This window comes from Falco cherrug, chromosome 8 (genome assembly GCF_023634085.1).
Source record: "Falco cherrug isolate bFalChe1 chromosome 8, bFalChe1.pri, whole genome shotgun sequence".
NCBI classification, from domain to species: domain Eukaryota; kingdom Metazoa; phylum Chordata; class Aves; order Falconiformes; family Falconidae; genus Falco; species Falco cherrug.
This window is the reverse complement of record NC_073704.1, coordinates 21061307-21079877: the sequence shown is the minus strand read 5'-3', so window position 1 is coordinate 21079877 and position 18571 is coordinate 21061307. Positions and strand designations below refer to the sequence as shown.

General features: G+C 36.2%; 1 protein-coding gene across 2 annotated transcripts in view; it reads left to right on the top strand.

The window, feature by feature from the left end:
* GAD1 (glutamate decarboxylase 1) overlaps positions 1–18305 on the top strand; it is a 41197-nt gene extending 22892 nt beyond the window's left edge. For both annotated transcript variants that reach the window (XM_055719409.1, XM_055719408.1), the window contains 10 exons: positions 706–821; positions 926–1005; positions 1210–1264; positions 2329–2445; positions 2606–2670; positions 5987–6065; positions 7689–7838; positions 10150–10257; positions 10971–11060; positions 12662–18305. In XM_055719409.1, coding sequence (XP_055575384.1) covers positions 706–821; positions 926–1005; positions 1210–1264; positions 2329–2445; positions 2606–2670; positions 5987–6065; positions 7689–7838; positions 10150–10257; positions 10971–11060; positions 12662–12835 — 1034 coding nt within the window. In that variant the 3' untranslated portion in view covers positions 12836–18305. The remainder of the gene's footprint in view (positions 1–705; positions 822–925; positions 1006–1209; positions 1265–2328; positions 2446–2605; positions 2671–5986; positions 6066–7688; positions 7839–10149; positions 10258–10970; positions 11061–12661) is intronic.
* Positions 18306–18571: the final 266 nt, after the last annotated feature.

The following is an 18571-nucleotide window of genomic DNA, read 5'->3' as shown; positions in this document are numbered from 1 at the left end:
GGTCTCCAGTCCTATCCTCTGTGTTCTTGCTGATGAAGAAATGTTAGAGGAAGAAGTTATCCTAGACTTTATGGATGAGATTCACTTTACTAAATCCTGAGGTCTGCGTTGTAGAGCTGAGCTAATTGTCCCGGGCTCTTTTTAGCAGTAAACCAAGAGAAACAGGTGCTCTCCCTCAATTCCCATTCTTAAAAGTCAGTGCCATAAAAGGTTAGCTGAATCATAACCCTCAAAGTGCTTCTTTCCCTTATCAGACTATAAGGAAGCTTAGAATAACTAGCTTGGCTGTAGAAATCTACCTTTAAGGGATCTATTTCTGTATTTACAGTGACATGGGATAAATCCATCCAGTACGTGGCATTTCTTCAGTCTCAGACAGTTTGGTTAAGTTCCTGTTATTCTTGCTAACAAGAAGTTGTCATGCAAAAGCAGCGCAGTGAAAGCTGAAATTTCTAGGAATGTGTTACAAAACATTAGCGATGGAAAAAGATGACGGATAGGAAATTCTGACTGTCAGCAATGACTTTCTAGAGGGTCTATCCCTATGCTGTTTGGGCAGATGACCATGCATTTCAGAGATTTATTTTTTCATAGTCCACTGCCACTTTCACTGCATAACGCAAATGAGACTTGGATGTCTTCGGTCTAATATGTGTTTTTTCTCATTATCACTGTTTTATTATTCATTCATTTATTCGTTCACAGGAGGAGCTATCTCCAACATGTACAGCATAATGGCTGCACGCTACAAGTATTTCCCTGAAGTCAAAACCAAAGGCATGGCTGCAGTTCCTAAACTGGTTCTCTTTACCTCGGAACATGTGAGCTTAATAACAGTGCTAATTCTTAATTTATTGATGTATGTTGTGAAGATGCTTCATCATTAAACAACCACTCCATTAAATGTGCACATGTTTTGCTGCAGAGTCACTACTCAATAAAGAAAGCTGGAGCTGCACTTGGATTTGGAACAGACAATGTGATTTTGATAAAATGCAATGAAAGGTAGGATGAATGCTAAGGTTTTGATATACTAAATGTGTTCGTCTGTTAAATTTGTTGTATTGTGCTTAAGGACTGGTTCAGTACAGTGTGTCAAGTTGCTAATGGCCTGTTGAGAAAATCCTATTAAATTATTTCAACTGTAGCTAGCATTTCCATATGCACTCTTTAATTTTCTTTGTTTTTCTGTTTCTACAATCATTACAGAGGCAAGATAATACCAGCTGATTTGGAGGCAAAAATTTTGGAAGCAAAACAAAAGGTTTGTGTTTCTTAAAATTAGTGCTTGAATGCTTGGTTTAGTAAAATTACCTCTCCCTTTGAAGGCTGAGGGTTAACATTAAAAGAGAACATTAGAATGATATAAATGTTATAATAATATTTTCAGTTGCTTAATTATACATTCATGTGTTGTTTAGGGAATTATCTATATGTCTTGCTAGGGTTTCATTTGATGTTTAAAAACAAGGTATTTTAAACTCTTGAATCATATCTATATTTTATGACTTTAAAAAGATAGCTTTCTGTTTGGAAACATATGGAAAAAATTATGAAAACATGAAACTAAACCTACTTTTGCCCCAAACTTTGAAGTTCAGTCAAAACCATAAAAAATTCTATGGTAATCCTAAAAATTCCTATAGATTTCAAGTGTGAGGCTGCAGGTTTAGCACACATAGCCAGTAAGTTTAATTTTTTGAGGCATTCATTGTTATTTCTTGAATCAATGCAATGATTAATTTTGTATAAACCCACCAACGTTGGAGCAATTGAGATTATATTTTTATTTCTTAACTTCTTTACATTTGGGCACTCTATGAAATTGCCGTTCACATTTATTTAATCTAATTCAAAGTTGTCTCACTTTATTCTGATAGTTCCACATTTATTACTTTTTTGATTGCTTTGTTCTGTTTATTAATAGATAAAGACAAAAGGAACAACTTCAAGCCTTTCAAATCACAACTTAGCAATCACATTTAATTAACTTTCCTTTATATTGCTCTAAAAGTCTCAAGTTTCCTTGGCTATTACTAGTCTTTCACTAGAATGTTTGAATCTTCTCAGTAAAAGATATTAGACAAAATAATATTATCTTCTGACTAGTTAGTTTTGTGAAGTTACAGTATAGTAAAACCAGAGTTTGTTCCTACCATGTATAAAATTTGTTAGGTTTTACTCTTTATATGTACCTTTCACATGGGAAGAAATCCACTTTTAGGTTGGAAAATGGGATAGCAACATTTTAAACATTATTTTCACTTATTTTGGTTTTTTTCTGAAAGAGGTTGGATTTTGTATTTAATATTTTTATTTTTATTGTAGGGATATATTCCTCTCTTTGTAAATGCAACTGCAGGCACAACAGTATATGGAGCCTTTGATCCAATACAGGAGATTGCAGATATATGTGAAAAATATAACCTCTGGCTCCATGTAGATGTAAGTAACTAAATGAAGTGCTATTATTCAGGCAAAAGACAATTTTTGTTTACACTTGTTTTGTCTTGAATTAAAATATTTATTACTAGATCCTGAGTAAGTTGCAACATGTTAGGCTTTTCCAAAACAATGGGTCTTCTCTTTTTTTTTTCTCTTCTAGGCTGCCTGGGGAGGTGGGCTCTTAATGTCCCGAAAGCATCGTCATAAATTGAATGGAATAGAAAGGTACTACGCAGTGCTTATTTGTAATATTGTTATCAAATATTACATGACACTTGACAAATTTATGAAAAGATGGATTTGCTACATTCAGGAGTTTAGCCACTAAATTAAATTAAGACAGGCAAGAAAGGTTCACACTAGGAAGAGTGAAACAATACTACAGAAGAAAACAGTGATGTACAGCTGAGTGAAAGGTAAGTTTTCAGCAGATTTTCAGGAGGACAAGGATATTGCCTGGCAAAAAAGGAAGGGAGATTGTTCTATGCGTAGCTTTGAAGGAATCATAAGTCTGGGAATGGGTGAAGGAAGATTTGAAGTGTGAAGCGTGAGAGCTAGACAATCTCTGAAATGTAGGGCTTTGAGAAGAGCAGTGAGAAATGAGGAATCCAGAGAAGGTGTTTGAGCATGAGTACGTATAATGGGAAGCCATGACGTGATGGGAATTTGTAGAGATTCTCTCCTGAAAGATGTTTGCAGTTATTTCCAGAAAATAGAGAGTGTATGTCCTGCTTGCAAATGAGTGTTCTGTAAATGAAAGTTTATAAATACATAAATATTTGCTTACATTTGTATTGCTTATATATATACACACACACACAAACATGTATGTGTATACAAGAAAGAGAGGAACATGTGGCAGAGACTGAATTAATAGCAGTTTTTAGGGGCAAATTTCAGTACCTGTGAGGCTGGAAAGGACTATGACAGCACAGAGCTAGTACAGATATACTGTGCCAGGCAGAAGACTGAGGGAACTTCCAGGGAGGCCAGAAAGAGTCACGGATACTCACCACATCTCAGGGCACAGGTGTTATGAGTTGGTGCCATGCCAGGATTACATGAAACAAGCAGAAAACTCTTGCAGAGGCCCAAATGAAGTCTGCAGAAAAGAGTGCGTGTGTGCCCCCAGGCACATAATGCAAGTTACCAAGATGCCCAGTGAGACCAGAAGCCAGCCTTTGTTACATAATTAACTGAACCAAATTTAAAAGGCAAGGTATTTGTGTTGGAAGTGACAGCAAAGTGAGAGTGAGAGCCTGCCCCTAGCCCTTGCAATTCAGGCTCAGGAGGAGTCCTATGTGCAGGCTTTGGCGCAGTTGTTCCCATATCCAACAGTGACAAGGCTGCAGTCTGTAGAAGATGCCATGTTTATAACCCCATGGGTGTGTTTGTCTCTATATTTCCCCTGAAACTGCTCTATCATAAAAAGCCATCTGTCTCAATAAAAATCAGAAAACAAGTGAAGATCTGGAAACATAAGAACTTTCCCATCATTGCAGGTATCAGCTTTCAGGGAAGCAAAAAAGGTTTGAAACAAGCTCTACCCATGTAACCTCAAATTAGCACCAAATTGCTTCCTTGAGTCAACAGTGCTGAATGTGGGCACTGTGTAAAGGCATAAAACAACAGAGAGCAATGCCCTTCCTTATGGAAAACAAACTTTCCTAGTGGTGGGCATCCCATACGGTAAGTGAAAAACAAGTACAAGGTAAAGAATAATGTATGGAAGGACTGGTGGGAAAACTACGTGGACCCTCGTGTCGCAGGGCCAGCAGTGTGTGGTGTGCCAGGAGTACTCTGAAGAAGCAGAATCATTGCCAACCTCTGCCCAGTCCAATTTGCTAGTCAGTCATGTTATGGCAACATGTCTAATACGAGGTCAGCAATGTAATTTCCTTAAGCGACATGGGTTTGGTCACAGTGGTGTAGCACACCTCTTTTGACCTGAGGTCAACGCAGAGGTGCTAATTAAGACCATAATCTTGAGCAAATACAGGAAGCAGCAGGCCATGCAGCGTGATACTATTTTTTTTCTAATCAGTTGTGTGGATCTTCAGACATGGGATGGGGCCCATGCATGCTGGGTAACTGCCCGTCATGGGCCCCAGTGGGACTGGGACGGGGCTGGGGCTGGCCACGGTGGGACAGCCTGAGGCGGGCTGGGGCTGCCAGGTGGAGAGTGACGGCTTCATATTAGAATAGACCTAATGCTCCTTGCAAAAAAGACTTTAAATTGTCTTTGATTGGAACCCTGACAGTTAAATAAATGTGCTAAACCGAAACCATAGCGCACTCAGAAGGAAATGAGCTGTTATATAAATTTCTGTTTCTCGACTACTTCATCTGAACTATTAATGGAGTTTTTTAAAAGCTATTTGCCTCCTAAGTGTGAGCTATATACCTGCTGGTTTGCACTGCCTAAGCAGGAGATTTTTGAGGGATGGTGAGCTCCCCGGTACAGCGCAGGCTGTGCTGTTCTTTTGGCTGAGGGGTGCTACGGTCTAACCTAGCGCAGGCAGAGCTTGGAATCTGACCTGGAATCTTTATGGAACTGGTGGTCCTCAGGCTGGGGTGAAGCAGTCATTGTGTTGCTCGAAACAAAGGAACAGTTGTCGTGTCCTCTGAGAGCAGGGTGTAGAAGAGAGAGGAGGAAATATCTTTGAATTTTCTCTCAACCACATTGTAAGAACACATGCATAGTCTGTGAAAAACGATTACACACTTTCCTTCTCTGGAACACACAGTGAATCAAGGGGACATTTGGTAATTAATTACTTAGGGTGAAGAGGTCAATGGATGTGCAATGTTGGCACATTTATTTTAGCATCATCATTAAACTGTCTAGGATAGTATGTTAAAAATACAGAACATCTCATCTGTTTGGTTAGTAAATTAGGTGATCTTGTGCATCCACTTGTGTCTACATGTAAAAAGTTTTAAGCTTTACACACAGAATGGTAGGATTGTGATGTAAGTTTTATAGCCTTTTAACAGTCTGTGGGCTTGACAAGCTAGTACAGAACAGGCCTCTTGTGGCTCTAACTGAGAAAGCAAATGAGCATGCAGTGTTCTGTCCTTTCCTTTCCACATTTCCAGCAGCTGTTCAGTGAAGAACTCTGTTCTCCTGGAATTCATATTATTCCCTTAATTCTCTGACAGCCCCCTCAATCAGTACCTTGAATTGATATAACCTGTCAAACTGTTCTTGTTAGTTTTGTTAGTGCTATTTCCAGAAATGGAGTCTGCTGGGGATGAAGTTGCTGTATCAGCTAACCAGCATAGTCTGACACTAATTAGCTGGTATTAGTAATAATATAAACTAATCAAAAGTCTGACATTGCAATGTTAACATGTGAAAAATTCCTGTCCTGGACAGTATAGCTGGGAAAGAAGACACTTCAGACAGTAATAATCTCTATAGTGAAATCATCATGGTCAAAACTCAGTACATTTCCAGCTGAAAGCAGAAAACAAAGGTGACTGCTTCAGGTCAAGTTTCTGTTTTCCAGATCTATCTGAATGTGTAATTTTTTTGCAGAGCCAACTCAGTCACTTGGAATCCACACAAGATGATGGGAGTGTTGTTACAATGTTCTGCCATTCTTGTCCGGGAAAAGGTCTGCCTTATGTTTAATAATTAAGCAGTTAAAAAAAAAAAGAAAAAAAAGTAAATATCAAGCCCTACTTTTTAAGAGGGCAGTGCAAAATCCATTTAATTTCAAAATTTTCCTTCTTTTTGGAAGGAATAATTGTGTGGATTTATGTTGTGTTTAGGAAGTTGTTTTATCTTTTCTGGGTTTTTTATTTCTTTGGCTTTTTTTGTTAAAGCTGTAGACAAGATGGGTCAGATCTTTAGCTGTTAAATCTTTGCATACTCTGTTAACAACACTAGAGCCATACTAACATATTCACTTGAGCATCTGCCCCGTTGTTTTTATGATATACTGAACATATACCCTTGGTCTTAGTAATTGGTCACAGCCTAAACTGCTTAAATAAACCCCAAATTTTTTACCTTACACAGTGGTTTAAAAATTTCTCAGTTTTGTTGAAAAGAAAACATGCTGCTTTTATTATGACTTCATATATGTTTTTAGGGCTTTCTCCTAGGTTCTTTATTGTCATCAGTGAAAGTAAGACCTGTGTCTTAATTCTTTTAAGCTATAGGTATTTTCTGTAGATGATTTAAAAAAAAAGTCATATAATCTGTGGATAGGACTAATTCTGTTGTCTACTAATTTCTGGCATGTCAGTTGCTACTAGAAGGTATTAGTTGAGGAAGTGGTCCCTGTGCATGGAACTGGGATGAAGGAATTGTGGGTTCCAGCCCCAGGTCTGACATTGCTCTTCCAAGTGACCAGTCCCTAAACTGAAGACTTATTTCCCTTTGTAAAACACTTTGACGTCTACTAGAGGGAAGCACTAGCCATTATTTAGTAATATGCATGCTTATTGTCCTGACGATTGCAGGATTTGGGCAAAAATTTTTATTCACTATATCAGAACCTCGACAGGTGTTTTTGTATTTATCAGATACACCGGTGTCTTTGAGCTTCTTTGAAGAACCACTGATAAATTCTAAAGCAGATGCAAACCATTTTAGAAATATCACATGTGTAAGACTTCTGTGTAACATACAGGAATTTGTTCTTCTTAGTTTTCTTCAGAGATGTTTACCAGTAATCCATAGGTTTCTGTTGGTCTGTGGATCATATTTATTTGTAAATAAAAAAATGTCTAGTTTAGGTCATTTGTGCTTGCATTTATCACTAATGTTAAGTGTCATAAAGCTGGGCAATATATAAAGTTGAAGCCTTCAATTACTTTTTTTCTTTCATTTTCTGTATCTATCTGCTGCACTGAGAGACCATAGCTTTGTTCTAGTGTAATTTAACACATCAAAAATCTAAGTCTTAAGAACATAGCCTTACAAAGTGAAGTGGACAAATTCAGTATCAAAAACTAAGAATCCAAATTAAACTGAGAATGTTTTTTCAGGTATTGGTGTGGGGGTGTTTAAAACTGTATGACTACTCAGGGACTTCTAAGAGAACCACCTTAGGTTATGAAACTATTTTTGTAGCTCAGGTTTACAAAATAAGGTCAGTATTTTATAATTTGGCCCGTTGAACAATTCTTCTGTGTATGTTTGAAATAAATGTTTAATGTATTATTAATGCATAGTGTTTCATATGCACACATGCCGTATAAGTCATGTAAGTACATGTTTTTCATTACAGGGTATACTCCAAGGCTGCAATCAAATGTGTGCAGGCTATCTCTTCCAGCAAGACAAGCAGTATGATGTATCCTATGACACTGGAGATAAGGCGATACAATGTGGTCGACATGTGGACATTTTCAAATTCTGGTTGATGTGGAAGGCAAAGGTAAATAATAAAAGTTCAGCTCAAAAATCAGAAATGTATTTATTTAATTCACAAGTCTCATGTAATGGAACACTTTTTTTTTAACATAAATGTTTGTGTAGTTACAATCACTAAACACACAGGTATCTGCATATTGTCAGAAAAGAGCCATTTGAATCGTAGAACAATGTTAGACATCAATAAATTCAGCTGGAAATGAGAAGAAAGTGTAAATCACTAGATGAGTCCTGCAGTAAAACCTGTGAGGACAGGACAACAAAATGGTCTTTTCTATACACTTACGTTTGTATTTTATGACAGATTACTTGTAGTAGCAGCAGAGCAGACTCAATGACTTACAGGGGTCCCTTGAGCATCAGGTTTGCAAAGCCTTTTTCTTAAGAAGCTTTGCCCAACTGATGATTTAACAGATGGTTCCCTGGTACTACTGTGATATGCCTGGATGGTTGAATTTAAGCATGGGCTTACATACAGGCTTGTATGTTCACAAGATGAAGGTCCATACAGTTGAGAAAACACATTTTATTTTTATTTGTTTATGTGCAGTCATCTTATTACTATTCTTCTTGCTCTTCTGCTGCCAAAATGGTAGCCTGTCCACAGTCTGATCTATTTTTATGAAACTGAGATCAAACCTAATGGCAAAATGTACAACCATGAAACAGTTTTCACTTTGGGTGAAAGTTAGATGGCAATAGTAAATAACCTATGACGATAAAAGATGTTTTTGTGCAGATTTCCTTAGTCCTGAAGACTGAGGGAAGAAAGTGACAGAACTTTAGTTATACAGTTACTTTTGTCGTCATTATTTGTTTCTAGAAGTACTTCAGAAAAGAAACACAACACTTAAACACAAAACATTTAAAAGAATGACTTCAGCAACCAGCACAGATTTGATTACCAGGCTAAGCACATTTCAGTCCAGACTCAGTTGTTCCTCAAAAATAAAACATTTTGGTACTGTGATCAGCAACATGAAACTTCTTATGACACATTAGAATCAGGCTGTGACTTGCAGCTGTGTAGTGTGTTGTTTATGGTCGTAATTACCAAGTGCTGACTACAGACACCATCAGAGCATGGACTGAACATTTTCCTAAACACTAGCCAAACACTTTCTGTTAAAACTAGCATGCTGATTCTAGCTCTGCTGTTATAGTCACCTGTTAAAGTGACCTCACTAAAGAAGTAGAACACTTCACAATAAATTAAAAAAATACAGTGGAAACCATAATGGATGTGGGTCATATTTAAAATTCAGAAGTAGTCTGTTTGTGGATGTGATTTTTAAAAAATTAATATAGATTAAAATTGCTAACTTGATCCACATATCTGGAGTTTAAATTTGTCCAGAAATTACTTAGTTCAGATTTCTGTTTGGTCTTGAGGCAGATTCGTATTTCTTGGATCTGAATTCTCTGAGGTATTAGATAGAATTTGTTTCTAGCAGATTGCATGATTATATTACAAAAATGTTAAGAAAACAAAATATTAGGAGCTATAGAAATTTTTCCTTCAGCATTAGTCACCATGAGTAACCATACTCTTGTCCTCATTATAGAAATATACAGCCTAGGTCCAGAGGTATTCTTGTGAATTCAGTCATTTTATTCAGCACAAAGAATTTATCCCACATATGCAATAATTTAGGAGTGTACTTGTCTTTTCTACTTCTTCATTCATATACAAAGTGTACTTGAAAAAATACCCAAAACCCTCTCAACATTTTTTCCGCTTATTTTATTTGTTATCAGCATTCATCTACTTTTTCTGGGATTATGATCTTTCAGAACAAATCAGATATGACAAATGGTCAGTGGGTAGGGAAATGACTTTTAGCAAACATATTGCAGGCTTTTGTTTGATGACTTTTTTAAAATGCAAATTTCTAGCAAACTGTTCAGAGGAAATAAATTACTTCCCAACTCTTACCCTTTCAGCTGAGTTCTCATTCCATGTTCCTAGTCTTTCAGCAAGAACTGGGCAGCCAAGACGTAACAGTCATAATATTTTTGGAAAATGAGAAGTAAAAAAAAAAGACCTAAAAATAATCTATGAAAAGTAACACAAAAGCCCTTGTCATCATAATGAATTATCTTAAAACAAGACCAAAACCAAACAGCAATTACAGTTAGGCCACATTTAGCCACTTTTGGAGTGTCAGTTAACTTTAATTTTAAATTACAAGAAACAATACTGCTCAATGTTTTTTGACTAAAAGCATTTAATAGTGAAGCCTATCTGGAAAGATGATTTGATTGGAGGAGGAAAAATGACGATATAATTAATACTTACTTTCTTTGTAAAACAGGGTACAGTAGGATTTGAAAATCAGATCAACAAATGCCTGGAGCTGGCGGAATATCTCTACACTAAAATAAAAAACAGAGAAGAATTTGAGATGGTTTTTGAAGGGGAGGTAAGTTTTCTTTCATTTAACTTGTGTGCAGGAGCAAAGTCTGTATGGAATTTCAAAAACAATCTTAACACTTCTCACAGTTCTTCAAGCCAGCTATGCAAAACTGGTCTTATTTTCTAAAGAACTACATGACTATTGGCTTCTGAGAAGTTTTTTGGCCAAAAGCATGTGGTTTTGTACCATGAATGATTTATCATCTTTCCTGCTCTTCTGCAGAGGACTTCTCAGTTTAGGGCATAAAGACTACCTTAATACGATCTACTCATGCTGAGATTCCATGTTATAACATACATAACTGAGAATCTGCTGGTTTTGCTGTACGTTCTGTTGTTAGTGCCACTGCATAAGCCCTTGGTTGATAGAATAACAAATACGCTTCATCTCTCTGCTTAGTAAAAAAAGGAAAATTGTGTTGCCTTTGCTGTGATCCTGGAAAACAGTTCCTCATGAAACTGCATGAAGGTGAAAAGCATTTGCACTTCATTAGCACCCTAAAACACTGTAAATAGGACAATGCATAGGGAATCCAAGCCAGCAGGTGCAACCTGCAGTACTGGAATCAGTTTTCTTTGTTTTAACATGCAGAGCTCGGGAAGTTAATACTGTGTTTTGTCTTTCATGTCTGTGCTAAAACATGCTACTAACTAGCCTTCAGTGTGTGAGTGATCTGTATTATTTTGTTTATTGATGTATGTATTTGGTTCTTTTTGCAGCCAGAGCATACAAATGTATGTTTTTGGTATATTCCGCCAAGTCTCAGGGGCATGCCAGACTGTGATGAGAGAAGAGAAAAGTTACACAGGGTATGTGGCTTATGTTAAATGCAAAAATATAGCCTACTCTTTCAACTCAAAGTATTCTGTTTATTAAAAATAATCTATCTGGGTGTTGACATGTTTCAAATTCTGGGACGCAGTTTTCCAATTGCTTGTTATGACCTTGGCATTTGTTCAGCTTTGTCTCCTATTTATACTGAGGCTGAAGTCACATTTCACCTGTAGAACCAGACACAGAACACAGTCATTCTTTGTTTTGTAGCACTTCTGTGCTCCCAGAAGTGTCACCAATCTGTAAAAAATAGCTAGGCACAAAGATGCCTCGGTCCTGTTTGAGTCGGACAGCATATCAGCAAGAGAAGGGAGAAACGGAAGGGCAGTTACTTGAAAATGCTGGGACAGGTAAAGGACATGGAAACCTGTACGTCCTTCTCAGGTCTATTTTGATTTTAAATATGCTTGGTTGGTCATGCATTAATACATTTCAATGAAAATGAATACCCTTTGAAGGACTGTGGGATAAATTTATTTGAAGAAATGATAGAAGGAAGTGAAGGCATCATAAAGGCACCGCCGCTTAGGACTCGCAGCTGAAGTGAAATACTTTTATTTTGTAGTAGCATTTTAGGCAGACTAAAGTGGAATGAAGTATGTGCAGGAGACAAAAGAATGGTTTAATAGTTGTCAAAATGACTTGCAATTTTTTTTATGTTTGGGAAGGGAGAAGAACGAGCAGACTTGGGAGGTTTTGTAGAGGATTTTATGTCTGCATCACACTGGGGAAAAAGAATAGAAATTCCTGGGTCAACCCAGTGGCATGTTAGATAAAGAAATTGCCAAAGAAAATAAAAGAGGAAGATAGGTGAGACTGGTAAGGAAGGATGAAATGTTTGACTTGACCCTGTTAAATGTTAGAGATATAAAGCATCCTACCAAACAGTAAAAAAGCCAGACATCTGACCTTGGCTGGCAGAGAGTAGAGCAGAAGAAGGTCTGGATGGAAAACCTGGGTTCAGTCAATACCAAATATTTCGATTGTTGGAACATTATTCCTTGTAAATTCAGTGAGGAAGTGCAATTGTGGTAAATGCACAGTACAGCAAAACTTACTGGAAGGTTTCCGTGGCTTATGCTAACAGAAAATATTCTTTATGACATACAAATTTTTGAAAAATTTCCATCATTGTTCCCTGCTCCCCCCCCCCCCCCCAGCTTTGAGAATACATAATATTCTCATGGAAAATACCCTCAAAAAAGATATTTCTGGAGAAGGCTTTCATAAAACCACAGAAAACACTTTTTCATGAAAAAATCTTCAGCACAAAGAAATTACATGTATATTTAATATATAAAATTATTATATAGTGAATACTCTAGGATTCTATTAGTCTATTAGTCAAAAAGATGGATGTTATTGTTGTCAACTTTCCTTTAAATATCCAGTCTTAGATGTTTAGTTTTTCAAGCTTTTTCTGTTACAGATCTTTTAATAAAAACTAGTGTCTTTCTGATCTATCAATTTATTTTTTCCAAATTAATAAATGTTGTGACATATGAGGAAAGGATTGACTTTTTAAATTACTCTTCTCTCCCTCTCTCTTTTCTCTTTTTTTTTTTAAATTATAAAGGTGGCACCGAAAATCAAAGCACTGATGATGGAGTCAGGTACTACCATGGTTGGATATCAGCCTCAGGGCGATAAAGTCAACTTCTTCCGAATGGTCATCTCAAACCCAGCAGCAACTAAATCTGACATTGACTTCCTCATTGAGGAAATAGAGAGATTGGGGCAGGAGCTGTAGTACAGTTGTTGAATGATTTATTTCTCTAATTCACTCTTTTCCAGCACTGGCTATTTTTGTAACCCAGTTCTGCAGAACATGTTTTAAGGAAATTATCTTTCTGTAAGTTCCAATCTCCTAAGACATCCTTAAACAAAACACCTATAGGCTACTGAAACATATATGTATTGGTAGATCATATTACTGAGGGAAAATGTATTATCTTGAAGTTGAAATACTATTGACTCTTACATTGGTCTTGTTTATTGTAGTCAGCAGGAAATTAGTAAGTACTAAAATAGCAAATTAAGAATTCTGCACAGTATATATGTACAGTATAAATAAATATATATAATTATATATATATACATACATATATATATATATATAAAGTGGTTATAAACTTAGATCTAAGCCACAGCATGTTTTCCACTTTAAGAGAATTAACTTTTCCTTCAACAACTAATGATGTGGACGATGTGCTACAGATTTTTCTGCCAGGTAAAAATAGACATATAGAAACATTTCTAAAATGTAGATTCTTAGGAGCTAAAGAAAACGTATAACTGTATCAAACCTTATTGTTGGTGCTTCTCTCACATACAAAACAGCAATCTCTAACAGCACCTTCGAGTAAAATAGTTGTATTTCTCCTTTAGTGTCACATCAGGGGATAATAGTAGCAGAGTCATTGTAACAGGTATATTATTGCTGTATTTTTAGAGGTTAATTTGTGTAGATTGTGTATATTATTGTTAAATGACTTTGTGTAAAAGGATTTAAATGTAATAGTTTTACAGCAAGATAACTGTTGAATTGTAGGTATATGAAATATTTGCTTATTTATATGCAGAGATTTACCATGCTGAAGAGTTGTCTTGTATTTTCTTCCATTTGTAATGTATCCTATTTATATATTATTGAAGTTCTAAATAATGTTTATGGTATTTTAGTGTCTTTGTGAGCCAAAGAAAAAATACAAAAATATTAGTTGACACTTTCATTTAAATCCTAGTGCCCTTAAATAAGAACTTACAGATAATTTTACTGAATATAAGGAATTCTAACATTGTGTATAGACTGTCAAATGATGAGATCCTTTAAATCTATTAGAATTTTCAGTTTTATTTATTGTAATGTCAGACTGTCTGTTTAGTGTTCTGAATGCTTTTCTAGTGAATATTGATTAACCAAGGCCCCTGTTTTTGAGTTGTATTTCAGGACTAATCTCTACGACCATTTTAATTAAATTCTGTGGAAGTTTTAACCAGCATTATTCTTTTAGTGAAATGGAATTCACTATGTGTTTGGAGCTTATAAAATAAATAAAAACAAAAGTAATCTCAGAATCTTTAAATACAGCTGGCTCGTCATAACAATTTCAACTGGCTAGACTTTTCAAAGTATAGACAGCAGAGTCATCTGCAGCCTGTTCAGTTTTACTCATTAGATAACCCATACTACCAAGTGGAAAACGCCACACTGGAAGCAGACTAGTGGAAGAAAATGAAGATTCAGTAATCTTCTGTCTACTGAGTTACTGTCATAGTGATAAATAGAATATGTTAATTTCAAATCTTTTAATACATGATTCTGTGGCTATCTCCTATGCAAGTCACTAATTAACTGTTTTTCTTTTCTCTCCCCCCCCCCCCTTCCCAATCCACAATAAAATTAAATTATTTTAGAAACATTCAGTGAAATGCAGTCATGCTATACAGTTTTCACAGCCCCTCTGGCCCCCTTCAGCCCAGTGGAAGGACAGCTACAGCCAGGAGAGATTTCCACCCTGCAGGTCCCACTGGTCATCTCCTGAGGATGCTGTCTCACATCTTTGGCTGCATCAGAGCAGGGAGAAGGAAGAAGCTGTCATGGTAAATGCCGTATCATATAGCATAGCCTTTCTAGCTTTTCATAGGACTACTGCTTATCCCTCTTCCATAACCTTCTGTAAAACATTCTTGAAATTGAGTGGAATCTAAAAATTATTATGAATTTGTCACTGTCATTTAAATTTATGAGTACAACTTTCAAAAGATTACCTACATGGTTACTATTATGCCATGAAACCCCCCAGTGATCTCACCAGTACAGTATTTCTTTCATTAGGTTATTTTCCTTAAGACACTGTAGTTGGTTTCATGTCTTCTTGATATTAAACCTCAATCCTCCTTAATTATTACCCTGATTAAATTTCTTAATGTAAACATCCATGCTGTATGACCTCAGGCCTGCAATAGAGAAGTAGTCAGCATGGATATTGACTTCAGCACCAGCTTCCGTAACACTAAATGCTGTTCTTTATAGATGCCAGCTATGCATCAACAGCAGAGGGCCTCTCCTTAAGAGCTGTTTTTAGAGTACAGAAAGGAGTTTGTTTTGAAGAGGAAGTACGTGTCACATTTTGATTTACGGGCTTCTGCCTGGAATCTGGTTTCTGTAACAGTTCTACTTTATTCAAAGGGCAGCTACAGAAGACTGAAAGATTTCCCTCAGTCCTCCTTGTTTACGAGAAACAACATGAACTAGTGTAATCGATGCAAAGATGTATTACTGCTGACTTAGCTTCACCAGAGGATTTTTACATCTTCCACGCAAACAGCACCATGGTCCTTGTAATCTCTTCAACCAGTTCTTGGGTGGAAATTTCTGACTTCCTTCACCTCCCTAGACAAGATATTTCAGCAGAAGTGTTAGTAAAGACCCCAACTTACCCTTAATCCTCTAACCTTAATGTTTTAACCTCATGGACCTTGTATCCAGATCATCATCCCAGTATTCTAATAATAATTTATTGTATTTAAAGTGTCATTCTCCTAGAAACATATAAGCTAGGTAAAGGGAATAATCCTCATGTAACCAATCATGAAACTATAGGAAAGACTTATACAATATGGCTTATTGGCGTTCATACAGCGAGCCTTGGACAGTTCTGTGATGTAGTTGGAAATAGATCTAGATCTCTTCAGCACATACACAGTGTTTTGCTTACTAAAATGTCTGCTTCTTCATTGAATAGAGTATCTTGTGTTTTGAAGGTCAAAAGCATCAGAGGTTCGACCTATTGCCGTTGCTGGTTTGCAGCTAGGTGGGAACCATGGAGCTCCTCCTGCTTGTTCCAGAATTGAGACAGTTAACACTGAGCTGTTTTCTCTAAAGACAGGGTGTTTAAATTTATCTTCCTACTCTCTGCATTTTATCTTGCCTTTCTGCAGTGTTGTGTCTTGACACAAATGACACCCACAATTAGGTTTTTGCAAAGCTTTTGATTCTAATATCAGATGTTGGTGTGTTTCCCTATGACATGCACCATGTTCCACAGGCACAGGGCTCATATAAATTTCTGACTTGGTCAGCTGATTTAAACAGAGCATTTACAGTCATCAGTGAGAGAACTCATCTGTGTTTTCTTCTCAGTAGGTAATTTTCACGTGAGTAATATGTTACAGCTTCTCAGACAAAAGCTTACCTGGAATTTTCCTGCTTTTTAATCCATACTCTGTTGGCTGTGAGAGATCAGGAAGTATGGATATACAGAAGTGTTGACTAATTCAAAGCATTGCAATTCCAGGTGAGTGATTTCGTTTTTCTGAGGTTTGAAATACACTCTAAGATAGCAATATTGCCTTTAAAATCACATGGACAATCACTGTAATTTTTGTGGGGGTGAATTCAGATCAAATAAACGATATGTAAGACCTGAGCTGAACATGTAACTGCAGTGCTTATTAACTGATGTAATTCATTTGGAAAAGTCTGATTGTTGGATAAAAATCAACAGCAGCTGTTGATTTTGAATGAGAAAAATTCTGATGGTATTATTAAAGGTACTTTTTAGAGAAGATAGATTATACCATTCATGGCAGGCGGACGGAACCAGGGGCCTTGGGAATAACCCAGGATTTTAAAATCATCATTGACTTAGTTAATGATCTGTTTTTTGAACAGTGACAAATATGAAGAGATTTTTTAAACAGAATCTCTGTTTTGTGGTTTAAGAAATGTCAAAGTTATAAAGGAGATATGCAATGCAGTTTTAATTTTTCAATAAAAGTCGATCTTAAAACTGTCTAATTTGTCTCATATAATTTTTGTGAGCTCTTTTGTTTCCTTAAGAATATGAGACAAAAGCCATACAACATTATCCCTCACATTAAAAGCAGTAAGGCAAATGTTAAGGCTACTATTTAGTTTTAATTGTGAATTAAATGTGAGCTTGTACCAACGCAGACTGAGGAAGAACCGCAAGCTCTGAACCTTGATCAGCTTGAATAGGGCTGTCAAGACATTAGTGCTGTGTAGAAATGCTAAAAAATAGATAATCTAAAAATCTTTCTGTATGGTGTTTTGTGTGGTTTATAACTGTGTCCAGTTTATACAGAGGACCCAAGAAAGTAAACAGGAACTTTGGAATAGGTAAAAAAAAATAATATCAAGCCCTTGTGGTAAAAGCCCTGCTATTTAATCTGTTGATATATTTATAAAACTTATTTCTTGTAATGCAGGTCTCACTCCCAGAAAGACTTGAATACATGCTTAACTTTGCACAGTTTGCAATGTCACTGGTTGGTCTCAGTGTTTGTTTATTAAGCACCTTTAAATCTGCACACAATCAGAACTAGGATATTTTTATGCAATCAAGAACCTACTTGACTGAAAAAGTACTTTTCTGTATGTAATGTAAAAAAATACAAGAGAGGACCAGGCCTAAAGGTGTTTTGAACAGTGTTATGTTTCAGCACTTCCGCGCATCTGGCAAGAGATGATACAGAGGTGGGACAAGGAGCCCTCAAGGCCATATGGCAACATACTGTGGAATCAGTACTGCAGGGCACGGGGTGCCTGACTGCAAAAACATTTAAAGTTTGTAGAGCAGAAAATCTGTGAGGGTTCTTATCTGAGTCAGTTGGAACTGGGTTTCTTTGTTCAGCCATTTTTTTTTTTAGTTAAGCATTATAATGCATGGGGTTTTACGGTTATAAAAAAGTTTCCTTGAAACACAAATAAATGAGATATTGACAGCTTTATTTTGTGAGTAAAGTAAATATGTTTTGTGGGAATGATTTTGTGAAGGTGTACAAGGGAAGCCTAGTCTTGCCACCACAGAAGTCAAGAGGAGAATTACTGCTGAGTGCATGAATCAATCTTTCCCGCTCCTGGAAGTGAAAGACCATTTCCTAACAAAACAACAGAATGACACCCAAAGTCTGAGATAAGAATTTCAGTATTTTTTCCCTATATTCTCTAAAAAAAGGCTATGAATAATGCAGTAACATCAAACAAATTCAATGTATTTCATATAGAATCATAGATGTTTTAAAATACAACAGAAACTGAGTTTGAGCATAAAATAGTTGAAACGTAAAATTTATAAGAATGCCGTAACTTCAGGGAAATGCTTTTTTTTCCGCTATTTGGACTTGAGTGAAACATAGTAATTACAAAATACAAGTCTTCCCCTGTGTAAATGTAGTATGAATAAAAGCTTTTATGGCAAAGCTTTTGGCACATGATATGTCTTACGGTGATTAAAAAGTCTGGATTCTAGACCATATTTTGAGGTAACTTGCCATTCTATTATGGGAGTTAAAATTTTTTTGTGTGTGTGTGTACCAAATATATTGAAAAATAAGAGTAAATTTTGAATTCATAAAAGTATAAAATTATTTTTTTCATGATACAGAGAAATTCTGATTGATTACTACTTGATGCATTATTATCCCTAGAACTGTCATTGATTTTAATGCTATGTAACAA